Raw genomic sequence first — 16,047 nt, forward strand, 5'->3', positions numbered from 1 at the left:
AGTACCAGAGTTGACGGCTGAGCTATCGGCGGTCAATTTAGCGGGTCTTCACTAGACCCGCTAAAATGACCCCTGATGGATTGTTAGCCGCAGCATTGATCCACCAGTAAGTGGAGACAAGCCCCTAGTGTGGTTAAATTGCAGGAGCCCTGTCCTATTTTTACTGCATTAATTATACCTGTCTTCCAGCAGTTTAATATGGTGCTAAAAATGCCAGCAGCCACCAGATCATCCATCACCATTGCAATCTCTATTTCCTTCTCCCCTCTTTTTCTTTCTCACCAAAGCATCACCAACAAATGGGAAAATGAAAGCATATTGCTCTCCTGGATCTGCCAAGGCTGCACACTAGTGTTTTCCCTATGGCACTGCCAAAAATAACTCAAAAATTCACAATTAATTGGTGAATACCACAAAACATATTGAAATAGTTTGACTTAATTATTTACCTGGGTGTTAGGAGGGGCAGGTTCAGGGCATTTGCACACATAACTATGGGTTTCCTTGATTTATTGCCTTTATGCCATTCTTCGCTTTCTTTACATTGTTTGTTCTACAGAGCAAACAAATGAGGCATTCCTCACATTCCTTTTGAAAGAGTAGAAAGCAGTTCTGTCAAATCTCTGGCACTGAGCAAGTGACACCCACAATTTGAATTCTCACTCACTGATTTCAAATAATAACCCTGTGGATTGGTAGTGTGGTCAGTCTAATCTACCTAGGTATTTACATGTGGTATTTGACTGCTTTGAAAAAAATCAGAAAAAAACGAGGATTTTTCATTTCTTTTGTGCAGAAGCATGTAATATGGAAACTATTTAGAAATGGAGATGGAGACTTGTCGATTTGATGGTCCTGGTATGAATCCAACCCAAGTTGGTAGCAATACCAGTCTGTGACTGTTTCTTGGTCTACGTGAAATGAGGACAGCTGTCCATATCAGAAAAACTGACAATAATTGAGACCACTGTTGGTCTTTCCCAGCAGAGACGCTAAGGAGGTCAAGATGGAACTACCGACTAACACTTTTAAAGCTGATCCCTGCATTATAGGGTAGAAGCACATCAGTGGGACAATTTGGGGAAATCTTGCACAGGGTTGCTATGCTGTATATGTTTTGTGAATAAATGGAGGATGCCAATTTCCTGGGCTGTCAGTCTGGCACTGAATAGTAAATTTTATACAAGATGGAAAAGGATCAACCAGATGCTACTTTTTTTTTTACTACAAAATGTAAAAAAAATGGTCTGCATGCTCAAGATAGACTAAGATTAGCTTGTAAACCTGTTTATGGTCTTCTGGAGTGAAATACTGATCCAATTGTGTGAATAGAAATTTTGCAAATTACTTCAGTGGGGCCAAGATTTCACTCTTGATGTAATAGTATTTGTATTACTCATGACTTGTTTGAAAGTCAACCTAGCTGCTGTATTTTGTTGTTCTCTAAAAAGTTTCTTGTGTGCTATACTTAATCTAGTCAGTGTTAGATCAGCAATCATTACAATTATTTGATCTACTCAATTTAGCAGCCATCTCCATATGCAGTTTCCTCAGATGTATTCAGGGCTTGCATTTTTTTTTTTTTAAATCACTGGATACATGTGAAAACAAATGAAATGTCTGGTTCCAGACTGATATGTCTTGGGGTGTTTGTAACAAAGCAGGAAACATTTCAGGTATTTATTTAATATTTTGTAGGCTAGTTAACTGTTAGCAGTGTACAAAATCCTAAAATGTCAGGGCACATTTAAGAAAAATCATCAGATAATTGCAAACGCTGCAGAAATCAGACAAATGAAACTTGCGAGATTTAGCAGTTGATCTAACGTGAGAAATAATACATTTAATTTTAAAAAGACTTCCAATATTCTTACTATCAAATAGGAATTATTCAAGATTTTAGAAAGGGGGAAAGAAGAAAGACAATATTGGATTCAACCCCCTCCCAAAAATATATTTTCCATTTTCCAACTTTATAATTATTAACATCTTAACAAGTTCTAATGCTAAATAGTTATTTTCCTAATGCTAAATAGTTATACACAGTTATGCAGAGTCCAAAAATGGTATAAGGAAACCCAACAAACAAGATCTTTGAGACTGAGTTATCTCTGTAAAGCTCTGTAGCCATCCCACTCTCAAAGGCATGAAGGAATGAAGTTTGTAGTAACAGATGGTGTTGTTTGTATGTTTGCCTCTGCTAACCCTCTTGACCTTAGAATTAGCCTTTTTTCAAATGAGTTGAAAACCTTATTTTAGAAAGCCTTCAGCACAGCAAATTGGTTTGTTTTTATGCTATAATCATTTTAGTTTGTAAGGTGCCTAAAAGTTATAACATTTTCTTTTTAATTGCTTCAACAATATAGTGTGAAGAATGTCATGTAAGAAAATATATGCAGTCTGCACACAATCTAGCTCTTAAAAGATACAAAGCATCTCAGAGAAAGAAGCTTAGACCTCTCTGGCCAATACTATGGTTAAGCCAGGTAAATTCAGCTGGCCAAATTCATTCCAGTCTCTTTATTCACACAATATAGTTTGTACTATAATATCTAAATGAATATGCAAATTAACATTACTGTACTTGATTCTGCAAATCCTTACACCTATAAATAGTCCCACTGCAGTTCAATGGGACTAGTCACAAGTGTAAAGTTACTCACCTGCTGGATTAGGGCCTATGTTAAGCACGTTAGAACAGCAGTTCTCAACCGGGGGCCGCGAGTAGGTTTCAGGGGGTCCGCCAAGCAGGGCCAGTGTTAGACTCGCTGGGGCCTAGGGGAGAAAGCCGAAGCCATGTCATGCAGGGTTGAAGCCCGGGGTCCCGAGCTCTTTCACCCGGGGCTGAAGCCGAAGCCTGAGCAACTTAGCTTCACCGAGCCCCCTGTGACATGGGACCCGGGCAATTGCCCTATTTACTACTCCCTAATGTCGGCTCTGGATTTTATATGGAGAAAAAGAGCTGTTGTGGCATAGCTGGGCCATGGAGTTTTTATAACATATTGGGGGGGGCCTTAAGAGAAAGGCTGAGAACCCCTGTGTTAGAATACTATTGTGTACCTTCTAAAATACTTTTATTTGATACTCCTCTAAATTATATATTACGTTGGGATAGTAGCAGTATAAATTAGTACCACCAGGAAAAAGTTGGGCTGGTCCTGTCCTACATGAGGGCTGATTCCGCATACACTTAAATAAGTGCATAACTTTATACAAGTGAGTCCCTTGGTGTCCCTAGCCTCTGTTTGCCAGAAGCTGGGAATGGGCGACAGGGGATGGATCACTTGATGATTACCTGTTCTGTTCATTCCCTCTGGGGCACCTGGCATTGACCAGTCGGAAGGTAGGATACTGGGCTAGATGGACCTTTGCTCCAACCCAGTATGGCCATTCTTATGAGTAACAAAGTTAAGCATGTTGCAAAAGTGTTAGCAAGGTTGGGACCTAAGTGAGGCTTACTATGGACTGAGTGCAACATGGAGCTACTATTTATTTTTTATTATATTTTTAAGGCATTGGCTAGTGTAGTATGACAAAAGATTTGTTATTGTTTGCATGTGCTGAGGTACACAGAAAGACAAGGTTTTGTGTAACTGGGGTTGTCTGATCCTGCAAAAAACTATGAACGTAACTTTCCTCAGATGAATAGTTCCACCTGTGTAAGTGTTTGAAAGACCAGAGCCTTGTGACAAGAGCTGTGATTACAATCACAGACCAGGATGACAATCTTTCCACTTTCTGACAATATCAAATGGTGTACTGACAATGCTGCTTTCCTACGGACAAGGTTTCAGACACTGAAGAGGACAGTCAGACTCCATCACCTATTAAAAGTAGAGATAGAGTGGAAAAATTACAATTTTAAAGCATTATTAGTGTTTGTACAAACTTCTGTTTTTACTGTCTATATTTACAGAACCCCTCATTTTAACCATCCAAATCAATCAGTAATCCATCAGATTCTTCCTCTCCCCCAGGGGTGTGTAACCCCTCATTCAGCTTGTTTTGTTTTGTTTTGCTGGTATGGTGGGAAAGTTGATCCCGTTTCTTAATGGGCAGGAAACTTTGAAGGGTGCAATACTCCCGTTGCCTCTTGTTGTTGCTGCAGCAAGGAGCAGCAGCAGAAGAGGTGCTCTGGATTGATGTCCCAGAGCCTCAGGGTCAGAGACCAGAGTCAGGAAGGGAGAGGGGGAGGGATCAGGGAGTGATGATGTCAGCCTGGAATGAGAGGGAGGGAGGGCGAGAGCGAGTGTTCCGGGTCAGGAAGAGGAATGAAAGGAGGGAGAGAAGAGCAGAGCGCCCAGGGACCCGTGCTAACGAGATACAAGTGATTGGAGAGCAGGGGCCCCACAGGAGACCATAAGAAGGACTTCCCCCGCTGCTCCTGCTCATTGGGCTTTCTGGGACTGGTCTAGGGGGAAGAGTTTCCTCCTTCTCCAGCAGCGTGTTGGATGCGGGTTCCTGTTGCTGCCTCTGCTGGGACTCGCAGTGGGAAGAGGAGGAGCAGGAGGGAGGAGGCTTTGGAACCCGTAGCGGGTTGTTGGCGGCTGGGGCCGCTTTGGAACCCGGCGGGGGTTGCTAGGGGGGAGGGGGGCGGGCGCTTTGGAACCCGGCTCCGGCGGGGGTTGCTAGGGGGGCTCGCAGCCCGGCGCGGGCTGGTCGGGGAGGAGCGTCGGACCCGGCCGGGCTGCTGGGTGAGCTCCCAGGCTCGCTCTTGCCGCGGCCGGCAGTAGCCGGGGAAGGCGGCGGCAGGGAGAGGCGCTGCTGCTGCCAGCCCTGCAGCGGCCGGACCCCTCGTGGGCGGCGCTGGCTGCTGCTGCTATGTTTCACTGCATCCCCCTGTGGCGGTGCAACCGTCATGTGGAGTCCATCGATAAGCGGCACTGCTCGCTGCTCTCGGTGCCCGAGGAGATCTACCGCTACAGCCGCAGCCTGGAGGAGCTCCTTCTGGACGCCAACCAGCTCCGCGAGCTGCCCAAGGTGAGCGCGGGGGCTTGGGGAAGCAAGGCAAGGTCCTGGGATTAAATTGCCCAGCCGGGCTCATTTGCTTGGGCTGGGGCTCCTCCCCCCTCCTCCGCTATTGTTACAGCCTGCTCCAGTGTAGGGTTACAGGTGCCGGCTTTGTGGCGTGGCCGTAGCCGCCTCCCGGTGAGGGGCTGCACCAGGTGAGCAGCCCCGGCAGGAGCCCGTGGCCCGGATTACCTCCCTCGGCGGCTGCTGAGGCTGAGCCGGGGAAGTGCTCGTGCTTTGGCCGCTCTCTATGAGCTGTCACAAGCCAGGCTCCCGAGAGGTGTTTGGAAAAGGGGCGTATGGGGGGCGGCAGCTCATGGAAGGCCAGTCCTCTTCTCTCTCTCCCCCCCGACTGTGCCCAGGCCAGCTCCTCTGAAAACCTGCAGCTCCATCCATTGGAGAGCCAGCTGCCTGCTAAAACAGGCAAGCCGTAAGGCAGAAGGGAATGTACTGGACTCCACCTGGAATCCAAATCCACTCGCTCAGCTGGTGTTTCAAGTACAGCGTGTCCCCCCAAGGCTTGCAGCTAGGGTGACTAGATGTCCCGATTTTATAGGGACAGTCCCGATTTTGGAGTCTTTTTCTTATATTGGCTCCTGTTACCCCCGATTTTTCACACTTGCTGTCTGGTCACCCTGCTTGTAGCGTCGTGCGAGCCACGCGACTCAGTGGTGGTGGTGGGTGAGTTTCCCTCCTCACATTAGAGCGATCTGTCTGAAACAGTGCAGCTCCTCCCCTACCAGTCCCCCAAGGAGAACCGCAGGGGGAAGAAGGGTAGCTACTTCTGCCTTAGTTTGGTGTTCACCCTCGTAGAGTTATTTGCTGAGGCTGTTAGTACTAATGACCCAATACACGTGTTTAACCTCTGGTGTGACTTGGTGCAGTTCGCCAATTAAACAAGAACAAACTTGTGATAGCAATGTTTGCCTAGGGAGGGTGTCATCTAAAAAAACAAACAACTCCCTTCCCCCTCCATAAAAATAAAAACCCAGTAGATCATAAGATCCGGGCAACTTTCTTTGGTTTAGAAGAGGAAAGCTTGTCAGAATTAATATAGCCTTAAATCAACCGTACTGCCTACAATCAACTATTATCTGTCTAATTAAAGGGACACAATAAAGTTTTATTTTTTTAAAGTTAATTACTATTCCTAATAGCACCGTAGATAATTGCAAGTGGAGGGGAAATTAAAAAAATGTATTAGTTTACACCACCAGTGTTTGTTTACTTCTGGTACTTTTCTCAGGTCTGCAGTATAAAATAAACCAATCAGTTTGGCTCTCTGGCTTTCATTCACATTCTGTCACAAATGTCTAAAGCGGCACTCCATTTCAGATCTTGTTAGTGTCAGAACATGCGTTAAAAGTGATTTTCAGATACTACATGCTAATATTGTGGGTTTAAATAATACTCTACTGTATCTGAAAAGAAGTGACCAATCCAAATAAACAAAAGGAGTAACTTGACTATACATGAAGTACTGTAGAGTGTACACTACAAAGTAAACAGACGGCATTTTACAGCTGTGCTGAGGTTGGGTGTTACATGTAAAACACTCTTAAATGAGTTGTCACTGTCCATTTACGTTTAAGCCAACTATCTTCATTTAAGCTTTTTAAACTAATAGCAATATTTTTATTGATGTTGGTTCTAAATTCTGGGTCTAGGCTTGCTTGATAATGCCCATTTAATGTATTATAATGCAACTGGATTATCAAACTATATACTGATTTTGGTAACACTAGTAGCAGAGGAAAATCATAATGTGGCATTAGTTTTTAGTGTTTCACCATGGCTCATAGTGGTGTAAGTGGCCTTTCAGAAACAATATTTCAAAATCCTAGTGTGTGGAAGTAGTACAGTACTTGCTATGGGAGAACTGGGGAGATGAAAGGCCTAAAGCTTGCTGGTGTGAATGTCAGTGACAACATCTATTCACATCTGTCTTTGTGCTGCTGAGTTATAAGTACACTTTGTATCTAGCCAGGTTTTTTTAATATACTAATCTGTAGGGCTGACAAATTCTCTTTTTTCCCCCATGATGTTGATGATCTTTCCTTTCTTCTATTCTGCTTCTGGAAACTGAAAATGTTTGATTCTTATTTTGTTGTACTGTAGATTTGTTCTTCAAGTTGGTATGAACTCTGCTAGGTCATCGGTGTTGTGCTTCATTTACAGAAAGAATTCACCAGAACTTTCTGTGTAGTACTTCATTGGCATAGTTTGTCATGTTTGACAACATTTCCTGTACAACTTCTAACAAATTAAAACTTGCTACTAATCTATTGTGAAACATTAGGTGTTGCTACCATGAATGGCATAGGAGCATTTGGTGATTCTGAAAAAGCTACAGTCCAGAGTAATTTTAATGAGTAACTGTAAAAAAACAAAAAAAAAACAAAACAAAAAAAACCCCAAAACTTTTTAAAAGGTTTTAGCATGGGAAGATGATTAGCCAGTTGGTAAATTGTGGGTGTGTTTAGTTGTTTGTGGGTGATGGTGTGCTACTTTTTTTTTTTTTTTTTTTTTTAAAGCGTTCTCAGGTGCAAACTTTGGACCCTAGTGAATTGCAGTGGTGAAAATCTAACGCTGGAAATGAAACATGCTTAACTGGAAACTGAATTTAATAGGCAGTTGAACATCTGTTAACTCAGAATTCAGTTAAAACAGCCTATGTAACTGAACAGAAATGGATAAACCAGAAAGGAGGAACTTTCAGAGGTGTCCAGTATTATTTTTCTGGGATCAGGGGAGTATAATTCATTCTCTGAAAGATAAATGATGGTTTTTAAAACAAGTTTTCTTACAGGAGCTATGACTGTTTTTTGACTCTCTTTTTTTAATAAGAGTAATTATGAAATGGTAAGGCGTGACTTTGCTTAGTGAAACTAGAAGAAGTGTTTTTAACTGAAGGGAATGCTTTACTGGTCCAAGTATCATCTTTTGAAATAATTAGACTTCCTGGAACAACAGGTTTGAATCTGGGCATACCTGACTCAACTCTCCATCCTTATGAGGTAGATAAATCTAGTTTCACACAACTCTAGCTTGTGTGAGGCCTTTCAGGTATGTAGTGTAGTTGTAGCCGTGTCAATCCCAGGATATTAGAAGACAAGGTGGGTGAGGTAATATCTTTTATTGGACGAACTTCTGATGGTGAGAGAGGCAAACTTTTGCGCTTAGAAGAGCTCTGTTTGGCACAAAAACTTGTCTCACTCACCAACAGAAGTTGGTCCAACAAAACATTACCTCACTCACCTTGCCTTTTGGATAGGACCTCTCTTAAAGTGTCATCTGCTCTGTGTGGACTGAACACCCTATGACTTTTTGTAAGAGTATGGCTATCTGACCAAAATTTCCTCTCCCTCTCAACTCCGTCCTTGTGCAGTATACTGTGCTCTTGTTGCTTACTGTAACTGCTGTCACTCTGCCTCAGACAGGACCTTGTTTCAGGGATGCAGTGAGAGTGCATGAGGGGGTTGTAGATCCTATTGAGACCTAAGGCTCTGAATAAATGTAAAATCGCTCGGGTGCTATAAATGATAGAGGCAGGATGATCCATGCACTTCTTGCAGTCATTACTTTTTCCTGAACAGTGTTGTTGATGTCTGTCAGGTGATTCATACAATAATTTTTTTGTCTATTCCCTATGTGATCTTCTGCATTCAGCTTGCTTAATGATGGCATATAAATCCTTCTCTACTCAGTGTATTGGGAGTCCCCCAAGTATAGAAAATAGCTGATGGATAAGGACAAGTGTGCTGGGGTTGCAGTATAGCAAGAATCAGAGTTAAACAATAAATCTTGGTAGGTAAAAAGATGTATTTGAGAACAGATGCAGTCTTGTCTGAAGTTTGTGCATGGGCTTTTAGAGGTACTGTATTTGTGTCCAATGCATACAGTTTATGGAAACTGTCTGTCATGATACCTATCCTTATGCTGCCTGGCTTATCAGAAGCACATAAACACATTTACTAGTCTGCCTTTTATAGTGTCCTATGGACTTTTCTTCTCCATTGTTCTACTGTGTGCCCATTAACAACTTCTGATAAATGGGCTCAGCTAGGGGTAGTGTCTGAATAGATATAAGAAATAATAACAACAAAGTGTGTGTTATAGTGCTCTTCTAATCTTTTGAGATCAGAGACCACATCTCTAAAAACATTTATTGTAATGGAAATTTTAAAGTTGTGCTGTTTGGAATAAAACTGCCTTGGCAGGGTAATGTAAGAACGTAAGAATATTTTGTTTTTAAATGTGGAACTTTACATCGCACACGATGCTGTAGTCATCACTTTATATTAAGAGAAGAGTGAGGCACAAATTTTGCAAAGAATTGGTAAAGGGGCATGTTGTGACCCTCTCTTAGGCAGAAGATGCCATTGAAATTGTCGGTGAGGTCTGTTTATGAACTGATGGGACAATATGGACCTAAATAGTCACCAGTCTTATTTTTTTATATTGTGCCCTAAACATACTACAATATTTTTATAAACAAATTCTCATTTTAACACACAAAGCAAACAACTCTTAAACAAAGCTCCCAAAGACCTCCTGAATTCAGCAAAACCCTCCTTAGTCCACAGTTAGAAACTCCTCTTGCTCAGTTCTTGCGTTCACCACACCTGCCCAGGAAAAGCTGTGGGAAGTAAGGGTCCTGCGACATGCCCTAAAGTTCATTATGTGAAATGCGCAGACCACAGAGTGAACTTACTCTGCAACAACACACACACATATTTTTGTCCTCGTTAAAATGTCTGTACTTGGGATTGGTTAAAGGGATTACTTAAGGCAGTTCTCAAGGAACTAAGTAAATTACATACTTGACAGAAATGTTTTTGATTGTGCTGCTCAGAGTTGTAGAGGTTGTCAGTAGAGTAAGAAGTTACACTTCTGTAGACAGATTCTTCATGCCACCTGCTACTTCCTTATTAGAGGGCAAAGTCTGCACCTTAGCTTTTGAGGCCTTTTGCTGCCATGCATTAGAGCTGATGTAGTTCTGTTGTGCGGAAGGACTGATTGTGGAGGGGCTAGGGCAGGGGTGGGCAAACTTTTTAGCCTGAGGGCCACATCGGGTTTCCAAAATTGTATGGAGGGCTGATTAGGGGAGGCTGTGCCTCCCCAGACAGCCAGGTGTGGCCCGGCCCCTGACCCCTATCCAACCACCCCTGCTTCTCGCCCCTGATGCTGCCCCTCCTTCTCCCCCCCCCCCCCCCCCCGCCAGGACTCCTGCCCCATCCACCACCCCCTGACTGCCCCCGGAACCTCTGCCCTTGAATGCCCCCTGCTGCCCCATCCACCACCCCCTGACTGCCCCTGGAACCTCTGCCCTTGAATGCCCCCTGCTGCCCCATCCAACCCCACCTCTCCTTCCTGACTGCCCCCCCCCCCCCCCGGGACCCCTGCCCCCATTCAACCCCCCGTTCTCCCTGTCCCCTGACCGCCCCCGAAACCGCTGTCCCTGACTGCCCCCTGCCACCCTATCCAACCCCCTCCCTTCCTGACTGCCCCCCGGGACACCTGCCCCATTCAACCCCCCTGTTCCCCACCCTCTGACCGCCCCCTGCCCCCGAACTCCCCTGCCCTCTATCCAACCTCCCTGCCCCCTTACCGCGCTGCCTGGAGCACTGGTGGCTGGCTGTGCTACAGCCATGCCGCCCAGCTGGAGCCAGCCATGCCACCGCGGAGCACCGGGTCAGGCCGGGCTCTGTAGCTGCACTGCCCCAGGAGCTCGCAGCCCTGCTGCCCAGAGCATTGCACTGATGGCTCAGTGAGCTCAGGCTGCGGGGGAGGGGGAACAGCAGGGGAGGGGCCGGGGGCTTAGGGGCCGGGCAGGAGGGTTCCAGCCTCCAGGCCATAGTTTCTCCACCTCTGGGCTAGGGAGAGGGCCTCAAGAAGCAACATAGTCCAGTGGATACAACACTGGACTGGATGTCCTGCAGTTTTGAGTGAGTGCTATTTCTAGATCTGCCATGGACCTGTTGTGTGGCTCTGGGCAAGTAATTGCCTGTCTCTCTGTTTTCCATCCCACGCATCACCAGTCTTGTCTGTTTAAATATTCTGTTCTGTGGGACACGTTTTGTGCGTTACTGTGTTTGTCCAGTGCCTGGAACGATGGGGCCCGATCTTGGGGCCTGTAGGTGTTTCTGTAACATCACTACTGATGAGACAGGAGGGAGGGAAGCAGTGTGTAGGGAATGAGTGAGACGTAGCCGTAGGCTCACGTAAATACATTGACACACTGGCCAAAATCTCAGTGTCATGCACTGCTATGGTCTAGAGGCTGTGCTGAAAGACTGGTCCATGCTTTGGCTGCAGGTTGGTGGAATAATTACACACTCATCGTACACAAACTTTTGTCATTTTGCTTCAGGCAAGGATGCTAATTTGGCCTCTGTAGGCTTTGCTCTAAGGCGATAGTCACTTTTGTAATCCGCTTAAGTGAAATCACAGTAGGACATTCTTAATTTGAAATGTGTCCACACAAAGACTTGCATAGAAATAACAAAAGATGTGAATTAAACTAGATTTAGTTAGTTCAGCTCCAGTTTGTACGTAGACAAGCTCTGAATGTGTTTGCAAGGATTTCTGTAGAAAATCATAGACTACAGGGCTGGTGCGCGCGCTCTCTCCGTCCATCCGTCCGACCTACAGTCCATGATGCTGCATTTCCCCCCAAAACACCCACCCATTCCTGAGTCAAAGCATTGTCAGGTGGTGAACGCCAGGAGTGTAAATCAGTGGTGGCAACTTGATGGTTGGTGGCGGTAGCCTTCCATTACTCCACTCAAATGATTTAAAACACAAAAGTAGTCATGGAATTTATCCCCCAACAGTCACTAACTTATTTATAGGTTCTTTGTTTCTCACATGCACTCTACTGTATGTTGTGGTAATTGGTCACCTAAGAAGTCTTTATAGCATTGTATAGTATCTGATCTTGATTGGAGAAGACTTTATTGAGTAAAGAACCAGCTGAGCAGCATAACTTCCCTGTGTGTAAACTAAGATATCTGCTCTTTGTTCACCCGGTCCTTATGTAGTTCAGCCTCCTATAACTCATAGAGTTAAGATTAAAAAGAAAAATTTGATTTGATTGACCAAAATCTAGTAGTTAAGAAAAAGACCTGTATAGTCCTCACCGAGTGCCTCTTTTTAACATACAGTATTTGACTGACTGTATTTAGTTTTGACCGGAAAAGCACAATGCATTGGCGCAACAATGTTCTTAGTCACTTACAACCTTTTATTTATAAACCACGTTTCATTAAATGTCCCTTCTTTACTCACCTGCTGGAGGGAGTGGAAATAGTTTTTTATTCTTTCAACTTAATTTATAGTTAAATATCATTTGCTATGGTAAAGAAACTAACCCTCACTGAAGAGTAGGGCCTTTTTAGGATTATCTTCATTTTTCTTTTTCTTAAAGTCCTCTTTCACTCCAAATCTGAAGATGCTAGTGGGGTAAGAGACAAATCGAGTAAGCTCACAAAGCTTTCTGAAAGGAAGCAAATACACATGCTATGTGATTCACTTCATAAACATATTTATATTCCTCAAACATGAAAAGGCACACACCAAAAGTTAAAAGCTTTCAAGTCTGAACATAAGTCTCCAGTCAACTGAGTTGCATTTCCCAATTTTGTGTGTTGGCCCTTAACTACCGATACACATTTTTATCAACTTATTTACGTTTCAGCACTTGACCTATTACAAAGTTTCATTCAAACCAATCTGAATGTTTAAAAACACATCCTATCATCGCTGAGCTGGTTGGACAGAAGTGCAGGTCCTTCAGAATTTTTGCAAATTTTCAATTCAGCAGTCATGTCTTGTCATTTTACTTCTAACATTTAATGCAACGAACTGTGACACAAATGCTTCTATATAGATTTGGGGTAGAAAACTGGGTTGTCTTTTGTAGCTTTTAAAATCGAAGGAGTTAATGGAGGATTACATTTCAGCTTTTCTTCCTGTTTTGCAGACAACCTGTGATCTTTGTATTTGGGATTAATTATGTTAGCAAGTAACGGAAAGGTTCCATAACTTCTTTGAATGGCTTTTCAGTTTTTGTCCTTGTGATGTTCCAGTTTTTCATTAGATCAAGCGTTTTCCCAGAGACTGACACAGGCCTTGTTTACGCAGAAAATTAGTGGCTTAAACCAATGCAAACCTGTGTGTGGATACTCCTCATTCATTTTAGAGTGGCTTATTTCAGTTTAGCCTGTTGAGAGCAGGTTTAAGCTAAATCGAAATAGCCACTCCTAAAATGAAATGTAATGCACACACCTATGTGGATACACATTAAATTTGCACCTTTAGTTAAACTAGTGCAATTCTCTGTGTAGATAAGCCCACAGTGGTGTGTGTCCTCCCTTTGTAATCTGTCAAGTCCCACTGAAATGTCTTGTAATTGCTATAGTATATTAGTACAGTACCTCTTTGTAGAGTCCTTATAAACTGAATGAGTAATTTTTTTTTCCTTTCCTCCACCCGAACTGGTGGGTGAACTAAAAAACCCAAATGTTCAAATTTCTTGGGTCAAACTGAATGTTTTGTTTGCTACAAAATGAATTATTTTCATTTTAGTTTTGATTTGGTTTTAGATATTTTTACTTTTTTTTTTTTTTTTTTTTAAATTTGAACTAAATTTAAAAATAAATATTTCATTTTGAAAGTGTCATAACACAACATTTTTGAAACTTTTTTGGAAAAATATTTTCTTTTTTGTTTGTGTTGAATTTGGTGAATGGTTTTTGCGAAATATACGAATAGATTTTTGTCAACCCAAAATTGCATTTTTTGGTGAATAAACTATTTGTCTGAAAAATTTCACCCGGCTCTAGTCCCTGTATTTATAAAGTGTGTGTGCCCATGTCTTGATCAAAATCCTCCTCATTCAGGATAAAGTGCTATGAAAACTCTTTAAACATAGGTCTTTCCTTCTCTTTAGAATATGTGAGACACTTAAGTATACTGTTTAGTTATATGGAAGATGAAGCTTAGCTTCTCCCCTTATGTTATGCATTATAATTATCCTCAGTTATGATGACATATTTCTAAGTAGAATTTTTTTAAATTTGTAGAAAATATGTGCGGCATTTGAAGTTGTCATATGTGGGGAGGAGAGGGGAGATGCCCAATGGAACATAGTCCAGCATGCTATGGATGGGATTATAAAAACAGTTGTGACTAGCAGTGTGGTGATGGCATATACAAGGGTTTAAGGTTAAACTACAACACTAATACTTCCACAAATTACATCTCTATCAGTAGGTTTCAGAGTAACAGCCGTGTTAGTCTGTATTCGCAAAAAGAAAAGGAGGACTTGTGGCACCTTAGAGACTAACCAATTTATTTGAGTATAAACTTTCGTGAGCTACAGCTCACTTCATCTGATGAAGTGAGCTGTAGCTCATGAAAGTTTATACTCAAATAAATTGGTTAGTCTCTAAGGTGCCACAAGTACTCCTTTTCTTTTATCTCTATCAGTAGTGGTTAATGGATCTTGCTGTAAATACTGTTCTAGAACTAGCACCTGGAAACATTCATGTCAAATGCAATTTTAAATTTGCTTGTATTTCAGGCTAGAAATATAGATTATACAACAAATAAATTTCAATAAATTCTGTGCATTCCCTTACACAAAATTCAAGTAGCATGCATATGCTCTGTGAAGATAATTGAACTAAAAAAAGATTTTTTTTGTGACCCAACTAAAATTATATATGATACTAAATGTATATTTTATAAATGTCTCCACTCTCTCACCCTCCCTATTTAAAGTCTGTAATACGCTTGCACTGACAGTTAAAATAAATGATGCCTTGCAGAGAAATTATACTGGGATATTATGTTAACGCAACTAGTGTAAGTATACAAGAACACTGTGTGCTGATTTCTCCAAATTGCAGTAGGTTACTAATGCACAATGTTCCTTTAAAATTGGTTTTTGTCCTTTGCTGGTTGAGGCATTAAGAAAATAATGAATTTTTAGTGGACTGACAAACAAATTGCCAACAAAAGAAGAAAACAAGTTCAGCAGAAGTGAATATTTAGATAGCTTCTGCAGAGCCTGTAAATTCCCTGTTGGTGCCTCTGAGAATGTGGCAGAATACAAATGCTTTCAAAAATCTGGATTTTCTTTGAGGTTCTCTTGATTTAATATTTCTTTTCCTTTTATTTTAATTTGGAGCCCCTTGCCTACAGTCCTGTAGAGAGGCAGTTACAGTGGCATTCATCTCAGATGGAGGAAGAAAGAGGGCACATGTCTCAAAACAGTGTTCATTATGTTTTACTGTAAAACATGGATTGCTTAGCAGATTGGTGCATGCTACAAATTCACTATTGAGAAGAGGGGTTGCCTTGCCCTGCTTAAGGTGCTTGAGGGCAGTTTAATTGCAGTCTCAGCAGCACCAGTTGTAATGCTTGATCACTGGCCTCCCCTGCAGCAGCTAAAATAAAATGGTTTTTCCCCCCCTCTACTGTGATCCTATGTCTTTGGCACCAGATGCTCTTTAATCTTTATTGCTGCTGCTTAGTCCACATAAAGGAAAAAGTAAATCCTTGCCTACAGGAAAACAAAATGAAGCAACCTTTTCAATGTGTTGCATTACAGAGCGGACATGTGAGTAGAGATGCAGCAGCATGTGAATTTGTAAGCCCAGATAACCCCTTGTGCTTTTTTTTTCTCTGTTTTTGTAAAAGTGAGCTGTAGCAGCATAGTCCTGGACTCAAAACTGGCCAGTTACTGATTGTAGGTCAGGGATGGCACGTCTTTTGAGCACAGCTGCCAAACACTAAATTGGTGGTGGTGGAGTGCCAACCTTAGTGTAGCTTCAGTTATCCCATTCGCTCTCTCTCTTTGGCCTCTTTTTTTCCCTTCCCTTTCTGCCTTGCTGATTTTGTATCTCAGACTTCAGCGCATCCATTGGAGGGAAGAGGGGCATGCTGCATTTCTTATGTCTTGTCAAGCACGTCATTTAGAGTGCTTGCCAGTGGAGTTTGCATCAAGAACTGTAGGTCTGTGCTTTCTCT

At 42.5% G+C, this 16,047-nt stretch overlaps 1 protein-coding gene across 2 annotated transcripts in view; it reads left to right on the forward strand.

The window, feature by feature from the left end:
- The first annotated feature begins 4,221 nt into the window (after positions 1-4,221).
- The window catches only part of LRRC1 (leucine rich repeat containing 1), a 171,998-nt gene continuing 160,172 nt past the window's right edge, over positions 4,222-16,047 (forward strand). Inside the window, exon 1 of one of the 2 annotated variants that reach the window (XM_043542374.1) lies at positions 4,222-4,980. In XM_043542374.1, the coding sequence (XP_043398309.1) occupies positions 4,822-4,980 (159 nt within the window). In that variant the 5' untranslated portion in view covers positions 4,222-4,821. The remainder of the gene's footprint in view (positions 4,981-16,047) is intronic. The other variant, XM_007055064.4, reaches the window with a different exon arrangement.

This window comes from Chelonia mydas, chromosome 3 (assembly GCF_015237465.2).
Source record: "Chelonia mydas isolate rCheMyd1 chromosome 3, rCheMyd1.pri.v2, whole genome shotgun sequence".
Lineage (NCBI taxonomy): Eukaryota > Metazoa > Chordata > Testudines > Cheloniidae > Chelonia > Chelonia mydas.